The sequence below is a fragment of the Amblyomma maculatum genome, chromosome 11 (genome assembly GCF_055883805.1).
Source record: "Amblyomma maculatum isolate TAMU_Amacu chromosome 11, ASM5588380v1, whole genome shotgun sequence".
Lineage (NCBI taxonomy): Eukaryota > Metazoa > Arthropoda > Arachnida > Ixodida > Ixodidae > Amblyomma > Amblyomma maculatum.
Genome location: NC_139354.1, coordinates 76,309,420 through 76,330,668, shown reverse-complemented (window position 1 = coordinate 76,330,668; position 21,249 = coordinate 76,309,420). Strand labels below are relative to the sequence as shown.

At 42.8% G+C, this 21,249-nt stretch overlaps 1 protein-coding gene across 1 annotated transcript in view; it reads left to right on the top strand.

Annotated features, from left to right (window-relative positions):
• The first annotated feature begins 19,434 nt into the window (after positions 1-19,434).
• The window catches only part of LOC146174200 (venom metalloproteinase BumaMPs1-like), a 57,319-nt gene continuing 55,504 nt past the window's right edge, over positions 19,435-21,249 (top strand). The window contains exon 1 of the mRNA XM_084585349.1: positions 19,435-19,513. Within this exon, the coding sequence (XP_084441475.1) occupies positions 19,450-19,513 (64 nt within the window). The 5' untranslated portion in view covers positions 19,435-19,449. The remainder of the gene's footprint in view (positions 19,514-21,249) is intronic.

Sequence of the window (21,249 nt, the reverse complement as noted above, 5' to 3'; positions counted from 1 at the left end):
GCGCTAAATTACAACTGAGCTTTCGTTGCAAGAAACAAGGTAATGTAAGCACTTTCTTAGCAAAGAAGTGTAGGAGATAAAAACATTAAAATACAGGAAGCAACCAAAGCATGTTATCGTCCAGCAACGTTTACAAATTAGCAGACAGGAATTGCATTTCTTTGTCAGAAAACTGACGCATGTATCATCTTTTTGCGACGAGATGCTGAACGGCTCTATAATTATTTTTGTAGCCTGATCTTTGTGGCTATGACAAGAGACCTTTTAACATTTTTTGTGTGTCCTTACTTTTAAGCGCTATGGGCCAAATGAACCTTCACCAACTCACCCAAGCTTCTATCCTTGCACTAAACGTTTAACATGGTTCAAAATTTCCTTGAAACGACTCCTAATAAAAAAAAAAAACATCTCTCGCCGCTGCACCGTATCAAACTCTAGTGAAAGATGGAATGCTTATCGTGGTGTATCATGGCAGTATACAAATGCTTTATCTAGTGCAAGGCGCAACTGTTTAAAAGATACCTTGCCTAGATTACTGATTACCAAACTGCGCAAGTTCTGGACTGTTGTTGACATGAATCCCCAAAAAACTATTATGCTGAAAAATAACAGAGGTGGACTCGTCCCATCGAAGCAATGTTGCACATTATTCAATCATACGTTTTCTTCATGTTTCACGAGAGCTCCGCCGGCTAGCCTTCTTGACGTATCTTCCTCAGGCTTCCCATTGATGGATGCTATCACTATTTAGTGGGAGGGCATTTCCAAACTTATTGATGATGTAAAAGTGGCATCATTCACAGGCGCTGACGGTATCGGCAACACGTTGTTAAAAAACACTGTTAATTATTATTAACTTATGTTGCCAGAAACTTTTACTCATTCTTTGTAGCCCGGCTGGCTTCCTGAGGACTGGATGGTCGGCAAGGTGGTTCCGGTGCGCATGTCTGGTGAAGTTCACTGCCCCTTAAATTACAGACTAATTTTGATAACATCTATAACATGCACATTACGTGAACATGATATCTATTCTGCCCGCTTGCATCATCCTGAGTACAATTCTTTTTTTACAGCCAGTTAGCATGGTTTCCGACGTAATCTCCCAGTCGGAAAAAAGTACAGAAAATTTTCTGATGTTACGACAGGCTTTCTTCTCGGTTTTTGACGGGAAACCTGTTGTGACATCAGAACATTTTGTCGTAACATCAAACATTTCTGTAGTTGCAGCAGAAAAGTGCTACAGAACTACAGACAACATATTTATACTACAGAAAAACTACAGAACCACAGAAAAGTACTACAGAACTACAGAAAAATCTGATGGTTGACAGAACTACAGGATATTTTGTCGTATTTTTGACACAGTTCTGTAGTGGTTTTCGACTGGGCTCTCCTGTGAAACACAATTAATCGCTTTTACTAATGACCTTTTTTCAGTTTGGTTCATTCCTCAGTCGTTGATTGCATTTTCATAGATTTCACTAAGGCCTTTGGCACGATGTACTATCCTCTTCTACTTCTGAAACTTAGTAAACTTAACATAGATATTGACGGGTTAAAATGGATTGTTTTTTTCTGGTGTCGCACCCAATACGTGAGAGCTAATGACCATAACTACAATCTTTCTTCCAAAAAATATGCAGCAGAGCCTCATCTCTTTCTAAGCCATATTAATGACCTTCCTGGTCTTGTAACGTTATCTATTGGGCTCTTGACTGATGACTGTGTTATATATAGAAAAAGTTCTAACCATCTGGCACTGTTGTTCTTTAGCGCGACATTAATAACAATATTACATTGCGCGAAATTAGGCTAATGAATTTTAACATATCCAAATGTGAAGCAATGAGAGCAACACGACTTGCTAATAAGGCTACCTCACATCCATACGTTCTTAATGGCTCTCCTTTAGGCTGAATGTTTACCTAACGCGCGGCTCCTTTTTCCACCTACCATTGCTTTCTGATCTTAGTTTTTCGAAACTTTCCTCGAATCTGTGCAGGTTGCCCTAACCCCAATTAAAACATGGTCTTAGGATAAAGGATGAACAAGAAATAATAAAGACATAAGCGCTTCAGCGAGAAAAATATTCGCGGTAAGTCTACATGCATAACCATTGCCCACTGAAGCCATGAACGCTTTACTATCTGAGCTCCAAGTACTTACAGACCCAAACCTTTAATAGACCTGAGCTTGGATAATGACGCAGATAAAAGCAATAAACTCTGTTTATTGATTAGTTTAATAAAATATATAATTAAGGCAATAATAATCACATTCCATGCTCGCTAACATCAAGCGACATTTAAAAGTTTATTTAGCCAATATACTGCTACCTTACGAGTAAAAAAGACATAGTGTGTATAAAATTTACATTTAAAAAAGTCTATCACAATTAATATGCTTTATTTATAACCCATTTTTGACGAAAAACAAAACTACCGAAATATATAAAAACGCCGATTCTAAGGCAGCAGTTGTTTGGAGGGAAACGGTAAACTCTTTCTAAAGGAGGGACTTTATTCTATATAGTTTCATAGAACATCTAACTATACTTTGAAATTGTGCAGGTTGAATATTTTATAGGTATTTGATTATTTGTTTCCGATACTTTCAGACCCAAGTGGAAAAGGAGAAATAAATTTTATATTTTCTCGATGTCTGTCGTTGCAGGGTTCAACAGAATTCATTGAACTGCTTTTGTTAATGAGGTTAAAGATTGAATTGACTTACCCTTTTTATTTTCGCCGAGTTCTCGCACATCACATGGGGAGCGGAACACGTGGACTTAAGGTGCATTGTCAAGTTGAGTGCCTAATATGAAATAACAAGCTTGTTAGCGCTATTGCAATGCCGAAAAAAAAGTGCAAAGTGCAGCAATAGATGCAAGAGCAAAGATGTGGAGATGGTAACTAAAGACAGTGCCAATTTAGCTTTCCGTTCAAATGTCCGTTGCGCCTAATAGTGATTACAACATTTAGCGAAATTTTTTAAAACGAAGAGGGGGAATATCGTACGCATGTTATGGAGTCGATGTCCAGAGGAATTTTTTCCAGGCATGTTTTTGTGCCTGAAACAGAAGCAGGAAAAGCCGAATGAGCATACACGGCGAAATTTTTTACTTTGAATTCATTTGCTAATTTAAACAAAAATAATTTACATACAGGTGTATGTGTGTGAATGTACGGCCCTATTAGTAGTATGTTGTGCGATGTATGTTATAATACAACCAGGTCTGTCATCTTATCTGCTACAGCTGCAATAAAATTTTTTGCGGTGCCACATTTGTGTCGGGAGTTGGGGGGCGGGGGGGAAGTACTAAACCATTCATGACATTTTTCTCGAACATACTGCAACATTTACAGCCTAGTATGTTTATAGAGCTCGTAGGGTTAATTCCAAAATTTGATTCATGTTAAACTAAAAACGTTATAACTCGCCTTTTGTTTTATAATGCGAACTCTAAGCTTAGTCTCCTCAAGTCCTGTTCTTATATAAAGGGACCGATCAAGTGCTCTCAGTCCTATCAGTGGCTGACGAAATAGTTACTTGGCTGAAATTAAAAAGAACACCACATGGTTTCTTTGGTTCCGCAATAAAAACATGCTTAACTCTCCCGAACACCGCGGCCAACAGCGAAATATGCAGTGTTCGTTTTATTTTGTGAGATTCAGCAGTAGGTAAAGCATCAAGGATAAGCTCAGTAGCTTTGCTAGCTAGTGAAGTGCTAAGTATTCATGAAGTGGAATGGAACAGAGCAAACAGCTTGTGCAAGCACATCTCGCAAGATTGAAAAATAGTCGCCCCTCTCGAATTCATTATTGCGTGTATTCTTTCCGACGGCTCGGGTTCCCCGAAGTACATTCATATTTCTACACGTAAAGTTTGTTGGGGCAGGGAATTACTTGCATCGCTGTTTGTAGACCAATTTCAACGATGTTTGTCTTCTTGCGCACGGAGCTACTTGCAGTAAAACACGTAATAAAACAAGATATTCACTTTGGTTATGTCTACAGATTAGTTACATCAGGTTTATTGCGCACTTAAGGAAACCAAGGCCACACGATCACTGACGTTAAGCGTTCTCGAGGCTGGCACTCAAAGGAGCTTCTAATGCCTCAGAGCAACATTTACCTTCAAGATAGGTTTTTAAATAAGAGGGGATGATGACAAAATATTTCAAAATAATATTTTTTTTTCCAGCCCTAAAAAAGCTAAGGACTGGTAAAGAACAGCTTGCATACAAAATGGGATCTATGAGTGCCGGACGTGAAGATAAAAATATCCTAACCGCAGTAACTTGTATCAATGCTGTGCCATTCGGCTCAAGGTGGGTTTATTTTCACGAGATTTTTTTTTTATAGCAGTGCTGCTAAAATCTTCAAAAGGAGAATTTCGTGCGTTATATTAAAGTGAAGCATGATTCACGCAACAGATTGAAAGCTGAGAGCGATATCCTAGTTGTGAAATACACTGCAGAACCCTACTGAAAAGATTGTATCAAGCAATACCCTCACATTTTTTCACACAGTCTCACTCAATCCACTGAAGAAATCACATACAAGTCACATATAATTGCCTAAGATCTCATAGTTTCAAGTACATTACCATAAATTATGGAATATATTTTATGATAATGATGTGCATTGTATGAGAGTACGCGATTTGATGAGATTGTGTGAGGTTATTGATCCGTAGAACTTTTAGTTTTCTGTAGGGAAGGTATGAATAACCCTTTTTCTGCAAAATTGCTAATAAGAGCGGTGTTTTGAGAGATCCATAGGGTTATCTAGCGCAAATATGTTTATTGTTTACAGAACTGCGTCGGCAATACCCAGAAAACAAGAGAAATGCTCAACAGTTCTGCTGGCAGTAAAACGAAATGTAAAATGGACGAATGTGCTCGGAGCTGCAGCATAAAAAAGCAGATAAAACGACAGAGAAGACTATTCTCCTCTCATACTTACAGATTGCGATCGCATGATGCTCTTGTGCGAATTATTTGACACGCACTGTCTGTGTATACCATAAAGACTTACTTCCTGCTGGTAAACGCCCCAAAACCATATTTACTGCTCTCCAAGCATGCGCCGTCTCTAACCTTGTAACCGAAAATTGCAGGTCATTACAAAACCTTCCTTATTGAGGAAGCCAAATGAAATAGAATAAAATTAGTCCCTGTCTCGTCATCGACAGTAGATGTGAACTTAAAATTGTTAGACATAGCACTTTGATTGTACATGGCAGAAGTCACAATCTTCAAAAGGGTGTAGTGCCACACAGCGCACCGTGCCACAGCACACCCCAGTACATCAGACAGCACTGGGAACTGGTGCATATGGACGCAATCGTTTCCTATAATTGTCTGGGGCCATTTCTAGCACCTCTGCTTCGACAGCCGTCTTTGGCTTCTCTCAGACTTTCGTCTTTTTTATGTAGTCTGCTGCAACCTTTCGCATTTGTGGTCAGCCGTATAATAATGGATATGTGGACCGGGGTGAGCAGCGTTATTTTGTGACGTAAAACTCGCAAACCGGTCGCTTTCCTCAAGAGGCTGCCTACCTCTCCTTCCAGCAGCCTGCAATGCTGAGTTGATGTGCCTATGACACTGACGGCATTGATCAGAACGATGCAGAAACGTACGACGTTATAATACGCCCGAGTGCGCCACGAGCTTGTAGGTATACATACCCGTGACAAATGAGAAAAGTCCTTGAGCCGACGATAAGCACGGTGACATAGTCGATTCCAAATCATCTACCGCATTTAAACTACTGCCGCCTCAACCATCAACATGGGCGCTCTTGAAACGTGTGCCTTTGTGTGGGACCTGGCGTCATCACTGAGAGGGCGCGGAAGCCGTTATTTCGAGCAGATACATGCCATTCTGAAGCGCCCCTCTTACCTTGGAGCGGCCGCTTTAACTGTCACCGGTGGTAATGAAATACATGGTTCAATATATCTCACCCACCTTTTTTAAAGTAATATGAGAAATCACAAATTCAAATGAGCCAAAATACACACCTGGAATGATATCTCCACGAAGAAGAGAAATTTGGAACAAATGTTTTTTCAAGGAGTTTTAGTGGTTTTAGCAGCCCCTTTAAGCGTTTGCGTGGCGGCCAGATTTAAGGGCGTCAGTTGTCACGCTGCTTCGAAGCAGCGCCGGCTGAATGACACGTGTATACGTGCGATGGGAAGGATGCTCAGATGGACGGCGATAAAGGCAATCTTAGTTTCCCCATGCATGACGATGAACCGAATCCCGAAAACTCTGTTGGGTTCGCGTGTTTCATGAAAAAAAAGAAAGCTATGACGAATGGGTTGTTTGCTCATCTATGCAGACGGCGGAGCCAGGTACAATGGCGGACACGCCGGGGTAAAGCGGTCAGCCCACCACTTATAGCAGTGGGACCTTAAAGGTGTTCCGTACTCAAGGCCGTCTTACCTATCTTTCGTCACGTATCTCCTCTGAAGAAATGAATAACAGGCACACTAAAAAGGCAGACAGGAGTGTTTGCTATTCTTTATTTATGCTCGCCTTTATGTTGTCGCTATGCTGGAGGTGTCCGGACAAGGAAGTTTGTTTTACTCATCCCCAGAATCCCGCCACAAAATTAGCACGGAATAAAGAAAGATGCTTTTTGAAACATCGGCTATTATATTGGTATCGCAGCGTGTAGGCGCCATAATGACTCACAAAAGTTCGTTTAGCCTTTAGGTTCGCCACTGGTTCACTTTCGTGTTCTACTCCAATTTGCCCTGAATAGGTACAAAACGAGTATCATGCCAAAAGCCCGTCTCTTTCTCGTGCCTGAAATACGGTATTACGTGTAGAACCGGTTTCCCTGCCCCGCTTGGCAGAAGAACGCAGCTCATTATAACCTACCATGCAATTAAATCTGCGAGTGATATGAATGAAATTGGCAGCTGCATTTTCTGCTACGCCACTTTTTCATGTGTCCCCATAGGCGCCACTTTGGTAACTTTTATATTGCGAAAGCTTACAGATCTCAATACTACCATACTGTCATATTAGGGGAGAGCCTCTTCCAAACGCACACCCCTGAGATAGCCGGGCGCCGGGCCGGTGGATGCTTGCACCCAATTTACCCGTGAGTGTCCGGCGGCGGGTTTCGAACTAAAGTAAAGAGCAGAGAAATTAGACTGCCAACCAAGATCCGATAACTCGTGCTAAGGTGTCTCCAGTTGTGATGTGATGCGAGAGTTGGACTGTGATGAAGGCTGACCGCCGAAGAATTGACGCATTTGAATTGTGGTGCTGGCGAAGACTCTTGAGAGCTCATTGGACTGCCAGAAGATCAAATCAGTCGACCATAAACCCTGACTGCTCATTGGAGGGTGAAATTTTAAAGTTAAAGCTCAGCTACTTTGGTCATCTGATAAGACGAGAGGAGTCGCTGGAGAAAGATTTGATGTTGAGAAAGGTTGAGGGTCACCGGAGAAGGGCTAGGCAGCGAACGCGATGGTTAGATGGCATCCTCGAGGCGCTGCAGATGAAGTTATGTGATGTTGGGAAGATAGTGAGAGACCGGAAAGCGTGGCGTGACATGGTCCATAGGGTCACGAAGAGTCGGACACGACTGAACGACTGAACTGAACTTAGCGCTACATAGGAGTAGATTTGCGCATGGCTGAAGTGGGCGACAGAGAAGTGCACGCAAAGAGCAATCTGACTTTAAAGGTAACTCCAATAATTTTTCTGCCGCTTCGAGTTCATTGCTGCTTGCGTCTCTACGAACTAATTGTTATTGTACCGCACTTTATTTTTACGTACAAGAGCGAAAATCCGAAAACTATCAATGCTAATTTTAAGGTGGCGAACGTGCTTTGTGTGAGATTGGCAGCGGCGTCCTTATTTAGTTTGCGAAGTTTGTGGGGTGCCTCGCATTTATGAGAATTTCCTCAGCATAATGCAGTTTTGTCCAAATGGCTAAGAAATAGAAACGACCCTGGTGGTAAGCAATATGTGAATCTGCATAAAGCGACAAACTGCGTCGATTTCTACTGAACGAGTCGCCCTTTGTATATTAACCTGCGGCCAGAACGCCAGCCAAATCGCAAAATGGGCCATGCATTCTGTATGACTGAGGAGCTTGAGAGGAAAAGAGTGATTTCTTTTTGCCCACATATCTTTGTTACACAATAGTCAGAATTTGAGTTAAAGTGATATGGCCCCTAAGGATACTTCACACGGCTAGTGTCGGCTGACTGAAAGGGATGAAGGGAATTTTACACCTAAAAGGGCCCCTTAAATGCTTATTACTAAAGCTAGATACCACGCAAAAGCAATAGGTATCGCCTATATTATCAAAGCACAGTGAAACTTTTTAAGCTACATTTAGTAGCCCTGAACTTACGAGGGAGCTAAAAAGATACTACTCCCCCCCTTCAACTAATAGCATGCCGGCGCGCAAGAAAACTAGACAAGTCGTGACGGCGCCGTCTCACTCGCGTAACTTAGGACCGCCCAATGAGCGAGCGCGCCCAGCAAGCCCATGCGATGCGACGTCGCATGATAGACTTGCGCGCGGTGCGCATGGGAATATATTGCCCCAGTTGGTCGCTAGCGGTCACCAGGAGCCTTTAAAAAAAGAATTATTTGTGAATTATAGGCTCCTCGAAAAGGTTTAAAACTTATTCGAATGCTCATAATTACGACCTTTATTAATTTCTTGCATTGAAATATTACCGCAACAAACACTTCAGGAACACTTTAATGATGCTGTAGCATTGTCGAGCAGACTACAAAACCTCCCGTGTATATATATCCCATTCGCTTGATAATTTCATGAATTCTTTGACAGTCCGTCAACAGCTGCGTTCATTTCCGCTAGATGTCCTTAGTTAGAATTTTGTGGTGGGCTTCTCAAAGCTGATGTTGCCACGTTCTTTTTCCGAATATGCTAGATCAAAGGTTATAGATGCGCGACTGAAGCTTGCTGTCTTCTCTGAACATTTACATTAAAGAAATTTGCGAATGTAACCATGCCATGGTAAGATGTACTTTAGCCGTGTAAAAATATGCTTATTTGCCGTAAATTGTTACAAAAATTTGTTGTCTCATGCGCATGCGTTCACGAACTACACTATTACACAAAAAACGATCAGGCAGTAAACTTCCTTCGGCTCTCTGAAACATATTGATGCATGGTTGCTTGAGCGTCATGCAACAAGAAGTACAAGGAACAAAAAATAACCAGCAACAAAGTTCATTTAGGAACAGTAATATATTTTATGATGCACGGATGTAGAAATAGAACTTTATACATAGCAGACGGCGCACGAATATTGCGCGACATGCTGCGTTGGGCACTTGGTCGGCTTCTAATGAAACGGGTATTACATAATTGCTCGCGTTTTATCGTCACCGTCTGTAACTAGTATTTCAGGAGAAATTGTTTTCGGCGTTATCGCTAAAATTATCCTTGTCCGCTTACCCTGGATGGCCACTTCTCGTTCAGCCAGAAGCTTCAAAGGGACGCTGTGCTTGAACAGCTTGGGTATGAAACCTGCTTTTAAGCGCCTTTAGAACACGAAATAAGCGAGTGCAAAATGGTTTTCTAAGTCACCCACAATTTTCACAAAAGTCATGTGCAGAAGGCTCCAAACAAGCAGCTACAGATTTTTTTGCAAATAAATCTATGTGTATGCGACGCGGCACTTTTGCCTACGTTTCCTGAAGGCCATCATTGTGGCTTTGAAGTTTATGGTAGAGCGCGTCCATTCCACATTTAACAAATTTTGTACATTTACAACCGCAGCGCCAGTTCATGTTACCCACCTTTCAGGCTCAACATCATTTAAAGCTGAAAGCGGCAATCAGAACTGTTGTGAGCACTCTGCTGAGTTGCCCAAAGGTGCTCGCGAATCCCCTGCGCTGTGCACACACGACCACCCTGTGACATCGACACTTGAAGAAAGGTATCACACAATTAGGAGTCATGTTCCCGCTAACAAGTACTTATCTTTAAAATTCGACTGATGAAACACTACGTCGCGTTTACCTGCCAATTTCCACTTATAAGGCCGGAATAGCAAATTATTGACTATATTTTGAATTGGGCAGCATAAAAAGAAAATAATTATTAAAGTTGTCTCATAAAAGTGGGCTGCTATATCTGCAAAATAATTTTATTGAGTGAACCGAACAGTGTTCCAAATAAACTGGCTAGCATAGATGCCCCAATCTGTCACTGCGGCACGCCCTACTTTGCCTATCTTTCAAAAACCTTGAGCTACCACATAGAGGGCTGAATGTACTAAAAAGAAAAACAGTTTTGTAAGTGAGTGTGCCTTTTCTCATATGCTTTGACTCTCCTATTCCTTAAAAGATGCTGGTTCGTGTATCGCTAGGAAAACTTGGCAAAAGTAGAAATAGTACTGAAGAAATATATAACAGCGCAAAGAGACAAGAACGCGGCGAGATGACAAGGACGGCGCTGAACTTCCAACTCTTTATTGAGAACGAATACTCTGAAACAATCAGGCGTCACTGTCAATGCACGCGCAAAAAACTGCGTTGTTTTTAAGAACGAGTGATAGAGGCAGAACTAACACATGCTTCTCCCCGATTGCATATCAGTTGAGATTCTAGAATTTCTCTTGTTACACGTTGTTCGCTCTTTTTTCTAATAACAGTGCCATGAAGATCTGGGGAACAGTCCTGTCTGACCGTGGTTAGTGGAGATTACTGTCCTTAAACTAGATTCAACCGAGCTAAACCGCAGCAACGAACGCCCTCTAACTCGCCGTAAGCAATTAAGGCCTCCACTGCCCGCTTGTACCAACTTTACAAACAAAACGTTCGGATATACGTATGTCAAGTCCGCTACCTCCTGTGGTTCAGCACAATTTAAACGCGGTGAATAATTCATTAGTTCCTCCGCCCCCATTATGAAGCTACCTCTCGACATTCGTTTCAGCGGCGTTGAATGTTTGAACTCCATCTCTATTTGAAGCAATGCGCTGATTGTCAGAGATCTTTCTTAGTGCTCGAAAAATTCTATATTTTATTTTTATGTAAACTTTTGTGCTGCAATTATATAACTAATATATTATATATTATAGTGTTCTAAAGCCTATCGATTGTATTCGTACGTTCAGAACGCTTTATATTATTGGAAATACTACCAGGCGTATCAGCACAGCATTGCCGCATATCAGAGGCACATTCGAACATACTCCGTAACATTTGTTTTTCAAAGGCAAGGAAAGGTAGGCAGAACCAAGATGACCACAGTCGGACGTCTTGACCTATCTTGCACAAAGTTAGACCAAAATAAGCGTAACTTTACAATTAGCAGGAGGTAGAGGTTATTCATTAAAATGTGCAAGCACAAGTTTTTTAAGTGACTCTCTAAAAGAAACTAAAATCGCTACAAAATCGCGCGCTTTCCTACCATATTATGTACTTGTATTTGTTTATCAAGATGAAAATGATAGAGTCACCTAAAGATGCACTTTAAAGCCACATTTTTCCAAGATTCAATGCCGTGAAATTGTAAGTTTCAGTGAAATACGTGGAATGTATAAGCAATGCCGAAAATTGGGCGAGTTAATTAACATTCATGAGGGAAAATAGCGCGAAGGTACACGCAGGACGGAAGAAAGGTAGCGCTTGTCCGTGTCTTACTTCCTTCCGTCCTTCGTGTACCTTCGCGCTATTTTCTATCATGAAGGTATAAGCCACTTAACACAATTATGCACGTGCCGTTATTTACGACCACAAGCGCCTTAACAACAAAATATCAAATTGCATCTCATGTATCTGGTGCAAAGTAACATACCTTTATAACACCAGTCTTCTTTACAAGGGGCTACCGCCACTACGCTCAGCACCAAGGCTACGGCATGAGCAAATAACACAGGTGCCATGGTTCCTCGGACGGCATCTGGTAGTAAACTCGACGCAGGCAATACGGAACGTGTGCCATTGTCCTGCCTGGCGGAAAACAGCTGAAAGCTGTGTCAATATGCGTGCTGAGTGCGCCCCTGTGGTGTCGTGGCTTTCATCTTTATTTCCGGAACTGTGTGCTTGACCAGTAATTTCAAATAGGTTTTCTTTGTTTATATGCGTTATTTTGATTTTTTTGTCACTTTTCTGCTTTTTTTTACAGAAAACAACGTTTTCAACAGTTTTAGGGAGCTTTGCTTATAGTAGGTAGAGTTATTTGAATAGTTTTGCTTGATTACATGCAATCACAGCGTAAATGTTTTCAAGGGCTTAAGAATTTCGTGATACAAGAATGTACAATACAGCGCACTTCCTGCTGATGGCAGGTCCAAGTTGCGAGTTGCATGGATTGCTGAGAAGCGTAATACAACGTGGGGCCATCTAGTTTAAGCAAATGAAATCTCCTTAACATGGCTTTTAGAAAACAGTTTCCGTAAGATGATGGCCGTGATAGAATATTCAAGCATGCGTTTTAACAGAATCAACGGTTGTTTTATATAAAATGCAAATGGCAGCCAGCATTTGGAAAATAACATCGTCTCGTGCTATTGCAGCGTAAACTGTTGCTATTCCAACAGTTCACACTGGGTGGAGGCATGAAAAACAAAAGAAATTGACCAATGTACATCAAGCATGAGGTGTATTATTCTCTTATATACAAATAAGTGGAGGTTAAAATGCGTGAAATGACAATCGAAACAAGCTCGCGTTCGAAGGTTGTTGGGCGACGCAGCAACGCGTCGGAAGCGGGTGGGCAGGAAGCCACGTTTTGCGGACGCAACCAGGAATGCTTTGAAACAGCCGTTCTTACAGCAGAGCAACTTCCGTTTACGTCCCAACAAAACAAAAAGCATTAAAACAAACCCGCCAACGCATTCAAAATTGTAAACGAACACGGTTCATTGCATAAATTTACGGGTGTTGATAATAAAATAATTTGATGCAATAAACCTACGGTCACGGATCCATTAGAGAAATCACTAACGCTTGTCAAAAACCTTGACGCCAACCTACACGGCGCCCGTCAGCTGCTGAGCTGTTGCGGTGTGGAAGCCCGATCGCCCCGGATTCAAAGAGGCGCTTCAGGATAATGCAGTTCAGGCGCGTCGAGGAAAAGGTGTGTTAGGCTGAGTACTACAGTGCGAAACCTCAACAAAACTAACGTTACCGGTTTGCAGGTTTTTCAAAACAACCGCCAAAAGCTTGATGAGCCATATCTCGGTCTAGACTGCTCTGAAATGGACCCTGCAGCGCTTCTTTGGTATGCTTTAGGTGAATTAATAGTGGTACGCAGATACTGAATAAAAAAAATTACAGCAATCGATGCACTGGAACGTCAGTAATTAGAGAATGCAGTTTCAAAATACAAGGAAATCGAAAATCGCCTTCAACTAAATTTTCCCACTTGTTCGCGTTATCATTTCACTCACCCACTCACGACACGCAGATGGCAATCGAAGCAGCTTTTCGTGTTTTCCTGGTCCCTGTTAACGTTTTTGCTAAAGATGACGACCTCGTTTTCATCTCCAAGACCGTGTGTGCGTATAGCGGAAATAGAATGAGGAACAAAGAGAGCAGGTGAGGTTGAGGAAGCAGACATTTCTTTGTCACCAAGTACCCCAAATTATTCCGCTTTTTACGTGAGCCCGCTCCATGACCGCCTCTTTCTTTCCATGCGCAGGCATACTAATATAACAAAGATCGACTGGTGAGGTTATTCCAACTTCTGTTGCCGAACTTCAGCGGCATAGCCATTATGAAATACAACTCTACGCCACAATTCTTCCCTAGAGGACACAATTCGCAGTGTATTTGCTATCTATCCAAACGTCAAACGCTCGACAGTTCAGTCGTGTCCGCTGCCAAGAACCACCACTGTGTGCCGTCCTTACCTTGTTTTTTGTTCTAGAACAAATTAAAATGTTAGATACCGAAATATCAGTGTTAAGACCGGTGGCACAAGAATTGCCATAATTCAACAGTTGGAAAAAGAAGCAAAACAATGCAATTAAATTGTGTTGCAGGACCAAGTTAATGTGATCGGTCTTCCTCGTCTAGCGTGAAGTGTGTGCCTGTATGAGTTTCGTAAGTTTGCACATTACAAAAGTCATGTGGAGCGTCCGTGCGGTCGATGCTCCAGCTGTACCATGCATTATTTATGGGATTTATTCAGTACAGCTTACCTGCACTTGGAAATGTAAGAAAAGCCAACTTAGGAATTCTACAGAGCGTTCAAGCTCAAGCTATGCGAACCTGCCTGGTATTGCCGAAATGAGCCTCTACGGCTGCTACCATTTTGATTGCTCAGGAGCATCCCATATCTACCTACCTGACAGCTGACGCCCTGAGGGCACATTTCCGACACATCACCCGGGTTCCTTGTCATCCTATTACCAGGCCGCGTACATCGTTTACAGAGACTGTTGAGGCGCATCGCGCTATTCTGCCGTCCCAGTTTACACCCGCATCTAGACCGACCTCCCCACTGCGGAGCCTGCATTAACCACACGTGCTTCTTTCAATATCCGGCATCAGGAAGAAGGTCGAGCTATAGCCGACAAAACTAAAACAAATCACTATTGAATACTTCAATGAGTACCATGCAAATCGTATGCACGTCTACACTGACGGTTCAGTGAATGCCGTGAGTTCTTCAGGCTCCATGGTCATACCCGCAATTACTACAGAAATAAAACTTAAAACAATTTACCGTACTTCTTTAACAGCCGCAGAACTAACCGCTCAACGTGTCGCTATTAGGCATATCAGTCAGCAAAGCCCTCAACCATGGTCCATTTTCACAGATTCAAAAGCAACTCTGCAAGCCTTAGAAGCGGCTCTTCACCGTGGAGCCCATGAGCAACTTGCCGCGGAAATACAACTTCATCACATTGCCATAAATGGAGGACATAACATCTATCAATGGCTTCCAGGACGCAGCGGCATAGCGGGAAATATCCAAGCGGACGAGGTCGCACGCACAGCCCACCAAAACGGCGATTGTGTGTTGATTCCATTTTACAGGGCAGACGCAGCGGGCAGGCTTCGCGCATTTGCGCGGGAACACACGCTCTCCTTGTGGAATTCTGAGCAGTTTGCGAACGGCCGCTTAAAATCCCTGGACCCTGACCTGAAGCTTCGGCTTCCACCTGGCCTACCCCGATGTGAAGAAACATTGCTGTGCCGCCTGTGGGTTGGTGTAGCATTTACAAACTCTTATTCTTTTGTGATAGGTATGGCAAATTGCCCTGCATGTACAAACTGCGGGTGCGACGAGACTATAGGCCACATTCTTGTGAGTGCCCCATATACAGCGAGGAAAGACAGTGTCTATGCTGCGTGCTGGAACGTCTAGATGGACGCCCACTAACTGAAATTAAGATCCTAGGTCCCTGGCCACGGCGATCGTTTGCGGTGAAGGCCTCCCAGGCACTGCTCCGCTTTATGAAAAGCACAGGACTGATCAAAAGGCTATGATTTTTTTATGTTACGTGACAAGACTGTGACGTGATGTGATGTGGCATGTCTGTGATGTGACTGTACCTGTCCTCACCAATCACTCTCTCACCCACAACTTTTATACCCACCTACCCCTCTCCCCCAGTGCAGGGTAGCAAACTAGTTCCCTTACTGGTTAACCTCCCTGCCTTTTCTCCTCATCTTCCTCCTCCTCCTGTACATTACAATTCTCCCAGCTATCAGTGCCATATATATATATATATATATATATATATATATATATATATATATGAGCAATGGGATGTATATTTCTGCACAGTCGAGAATTATATTTCTGTACGAGTGCTACTAAAAAACTATGCTACAAATGCATAAAATAATGTGTAGCCCGACATGACGAAACGCCTACTTTGTGTGGATATAATTGATGTGATCTAAGATATATATATATATATATATATATATATATATATATATATATATATATAGGGGTAATTAGTAGGCGTTTCTTAAGGAGTATTTTGTTTTAGTAGATTTTGTGAAAGAGGCACAGGCAAAACCTTATTCTGCGCTCGAAAAGCGGTGAAAATGATGGTCCAATTTTCTTGGCGCGGTAACGCTGAAATTACGATGATAATCTGAAAGTACAAAACGCGAGGCCCGGTTTTGCACAGAACCAAGTACGATTGAATAAGAATCAAGGCCTGGGTCCCAGGAAGAACCGGAATATTCCAATTTAGGTCCGGCAAGTGTTTTTTTTTTTTGAAGCAATAGTTTCACTGCGCTAGAAGAAAGGTGGAAAGTTTGACACAGATAGCCAACATCTAGTTAGCCTCTCTAGGAGTCTCTCTGATTACCGTCGAATCGGCTCCTACGAACAACTGCTCACCCGCGTGGCATCACGCACGGCTCCGAGGGTGAAGCGCACGCCGCAACTGCTGCTCCTTTCCGGTTGCAATGGTAACGGCACATGCGCAAAACTATTCTCTCCTGATCACCGCAAAATGCTCGACTGGTAGCTCAAGATAGCTCTCGCTACAAAACAAAACACCAGGGCCCACATATAATGTAAGGCTCAAAGGGTAGCACGATGTTCCTGCAAAGCAATGAAGGAGTAGAAACAGATAGTTTAGAGGATGCATCCGAAAACCAGAGACTGTGGACTAGATGAGAGGTATTACAGCAACATGCCAATTGCTTCAGCAATTATTTTCTTCAAATATGTTTTGTATTGCTATAACATTTGGGCTGGTATTGAGGTGGGCACTGGAATTCTGTGCCAGAAATTTCTAAGCTTCTGGCGTCTGTCTGGCGTCACCAAGATTATCTGATATCTACGAACATATTGGTACATATATGCAATTGCAGGAGGCCGAAGACGACGATCAACAACAGAGACAGAATAATGAATGGTAGAAACGATTGGTGCTAAGGGAATGTTGGCGCTTGCCTTTACAATCACGCAGGTCATCAGCTGTTGTGCTTCTTGGACTAACCGTGCCACGCATCATCTTAGTGAAGATGACTAAAGATCCCCGTGCGCACAAAAGCTGGATTGGCACAGTGGTCGCCACCTGCCCGGGATCAAAACGTCAACAACGGTCACTATGAGCTCTGAGGCAGCCCCAACCGTCGCTTCAATATCGGCTCAGCCAGTCGTACACGCGAAAATCAGCCAGCCTCCCATCTTTAACGGTGACGACAAGCCACACACTGACAATTGGCTGAATGAGTACGAGCGCTGCAGCAGAAACAAAAACTGTGACGGGACCATCACGATGGCTAACTGTCACACTTTAATTATCATAAGGATTATTAACGATGTGTCCTTAACGGTGCGCACACTCCCGGACACCCTTAGAGTGAGGGGGGGGGGGGGGTAGCTGTTCCGGTCGCAAAGCAGATGTCCTCGATTTGCGTGGCAAGCTCAGCCGGAATCCAACTAATTTGTAATGACAGAAGGGGGTGGCCGTTTGGGCCCAATGGTCGGAGTCAGAAGTAACAAACAAAACACATTTATGCACAGCAAGAGACGATACAGAGGAACGTACAAACACTAAAATTGCACAGAAGAGAGGTTCACAAAAAACTAACGCTAAGCATGCAACAAAAGAGGCATTCAGTAACACAGAAGCTTTACAATACAAAACAATATACGAGAGAGTCACATAAACAAACACCAAATTGTTCACCGGGCACTGTTGCAGTCCGACGCCTCGAGAGTCACGATGTGGCCGCCATGCAAGGCGAGCGCCGCTTCCTCGCATATCCGTGGAATTGTCAGCAGCGGATGATCCCAGGGAGTCCAGTTATCGCACTTGCCAACACGCCGCAATAACTGACTAACTGACTGACTACAGAAGCGGCGCGGCCTCCATAAATAGGGCGCGATGCGTCTGTCTGTTAGGGCGCGCACGCACACACATTGGCTAGGTCCCGTAGAAGTTAGGGCGCCAAGGCTAGCGCGCACACACACCTAGCTTCGCTAGTTAGAGCGCTCCCTTTTCCTCCCGTCGAACCGTACGCCCTCATTGGCTAGGTCCCGTAGAAGTTTCTGGAGACGTCTGGCATCTTCCGGACTGATGAATCACGGTCATCGCCAGGTGATGAGAAAGAGGGTGGAGGCGGCACGGACAAGGTTACGCGCTCTCTCGCGCGGGGAAGGAGGCTTTTCTCTAACCTTGCTGCATGTAGTTGACTTAGAATCCATGCGAGCGTTTTGGGCTGCTAGTCAGTACAAGGAAAATTGGAAAGAAAACAGGGTAGAGCCAAGGACATGACAACACAACAGAACCTCTAGCTAGCAACAAAGGTTTATCAACAGAAAAAACAGAACTTAGTTACACAAAAATAACACTGCACAAGTCGGGCTACTATAACTGCAATGAAAAAAAAACTTTTAACACGGGCGGTAATCCATGATATAATTGTCGTCTCAATACTAACTTAAGCGTCTGCCCCCAGCGAGCCTATACGATAAAATTGCAAAAGTCATGTTTTCTCCGCACTGCCCTGGATTGGAAAGACCTTCCCGACCACATCGCCTCACTAACCGACATTCATCATTTCAAGACTGCCATCGAAAGACATTTTTTATTGTAACCGCCGTACTCCAAGCCTACCCCTCATGTAAAACCCCTTAAATGGGGCCTTTGAGGATTCAATAAATAAATAAATAAAAGCAAGCAGCAAGACATCTGCTTGAAGAAAACTTTAAATTAAGGGCATGCAGTTATGGTTTAAATGACAAGCACCATCCACATACAGGACCTGTTTGACCGTAGCTCAGTGTGGTGCGTTTTATCGCAACAGTGGAAGAGAGCGGATGGAACACACGGAGACAATAAACAAGCCTACCAGCCAAGTTCTTACAGAGCGACTGCAATACAGTATTTACCATGTTTCATTGAATTGGCTTGCCGCTTTTTTCGCACAGCACGCAAGAATCTCAGCTCTCGAAGAAAGTCAAGTTCCTTCGAGAAACTGCTTTACTTCAAAATGTTATGGCCGATTGGTGTCCTTAGCCGTGGTTATTGCTGAAAGCTGTGTGCAACCTACGCTTGGATTTGACCCAGCTTTGAAACCTCTACATGCGTCTACAAAAACAAAAACAAGACACAATATTTTGAGCAGATGTGTACGCTCACTCGGACTGCAGAACATATGTAATTTGTACTTGCCCGAAAACCGAAACGCTCTCCGACTGCTCTTTATGTCACATTTGCAGGAGAAGCAAAAATAAAACAAAATCCTACAAAGATGGTGACCCCGTTCAAAAGGCGTGATCAGCCACGCAGCAGACCGATGTTCGAAAGAATATCTCTCCATCTGCTAAAATATCGCAAATAGCAGCGGTGCCAAAAGAGCATTGACCGCAACGACTAAAAGTTTCTGTTCACATGACGAGAGGTGTTCTTGAAAGCTTGCTTTTTCATTATAGCCAATAAACTGAAATAAAGAGTATAAATACATAGGGTCAGCACCTATTCTCTAGGAAACGTATACATCAAACAATGGCTCCTCTCGTGTGGACGCTGATCTCTCTCTATAGCTTGCTTAGGGCATCAGCGCTAAAAGGTTGGTAGAGAAATGCTGTTTAGCTTCAATTATATATTTCACAATTTTGAAATGAAACAACCCAAAATTATAAGGTATTCAATTTGCGTTTTTTAAGTATTGTGCTTTTGCATTCTAGTTGCTTGCGGAGTCTGCCATCACGACCATTTCTCTAAAGCGCTCTCGTTCTGCGATAGTCAAGTCTTGAGTCCTTAAGAAAACCCATATTTTCGTTTCTGCCTAATATTCGTGCTACAAGAAGCAAGACAATCTGGCTATATTTCTTCGCATCTTGATGGAGTGCAGTGAAGTTAAGAGGTGCGACTAGGAATACATGAGACAAGAAAGCGCTCCCAGAATTAATTTTTACTATTACAAGTTTCTCAGGAGCATCACTATGCTGCGGGCCATTTCTTAACGGGCACTAAAAGCAGAAAGCAATGAGGTGTGTATGAGAGCATTATGCGTTGAACATACAATGCGGTACGCAGCTTCTCTTACTTTACCTATCGTTCCACGTTAAACACTGGGCGCTGCATCTAACTACCCATAGCTTAATGGTTCCTAACCAATACGTCGTAATTAGCAACAAAAGTTCAGTACTTTTTTTTATCACGTTGGCCCTATAGCTGCTTCCAAAATTCCGAGACCACTGTGGGGTCTACACTGCAAAAATTCGAAAGCCCAAGGTATTGCTGCTGCACACGGTGAATCACGTTACTTTGTTTATCGTTATCAACTAAATGCACCATCATTGCATTTGCTATCATCATCATTGTCATTACTGATTGCTGATAAAAGGAGAATCATGATGTGCCTTTCATTATCATGGGCTTCACACAGTAGATTAAAGCGTTCGGCTGGTAATTCCAGGGATGTAGGCCAGGTGGAGGCAATATTTTTATTTTTATAATGACGTCACACGATGATTGACAAGTGACACTTCAGTGCACAAATCCCATGCAAAGATTCTATGCACAGATCGCGCGCACATCTCTAGCCCAAATTTAGCGCAATAGATTTCGTTCCATGAGCCTTGAAAGGCCTTCGCCTTAATATTTAGTAAACGTCGGCGCAATTACGGCCGCAATATTTCTTAAGACAAGTAACGGGAAAGAACAAAACAAAACCATAACCTTGTATAATTTATATTCACAAAGGAAACAAAAGCCTTGCAGACAGTTTCTTTCTTAAATACTGTGGTACAGATATGAATCTCATTATTATTATTCCAAAATTGGGTCAACTAAACTTCACACCCTCCTGCCTTACGATGCCGTGGCAAAAACTTTACTGTCTTCGGCTGCAAGAAACTATCAGGCCACCCCTGCCAGTGAGCCCCATCCCGCAATAGTAGTTCACTAAACGACCAGAATGTCCTCTTGTCACATGCCATATTTAGGTAGGAGGTAATTGTCGTACACTATATTTGGAGTGGGTTGAATAGCAAGTTGAAACGTGCCTTTCCTTGAAGGAATCTGCTTCATAATCATAATCTTAATTTCTTCTTCTAAACTGCAGTCTGAAATAGCACGATGAGACGAAAGTAGCCTGGCGGGGTGTTTTTTCTCCCCGGGACTTTGGGTACGGAAACCTGAGTTTTCTCAGAGTGAAGAAATTATAATTCAGCAGTGAATATTTACGTTGTGAAAGTACGGGGTTCGATGACCAGATTTTTGGTAACATGCGTGTCAGTATGTGCTGGCTGCTACAGAATGCTTTCATTGCATATATAGGAAGAAAAAAGTATCAGCCAA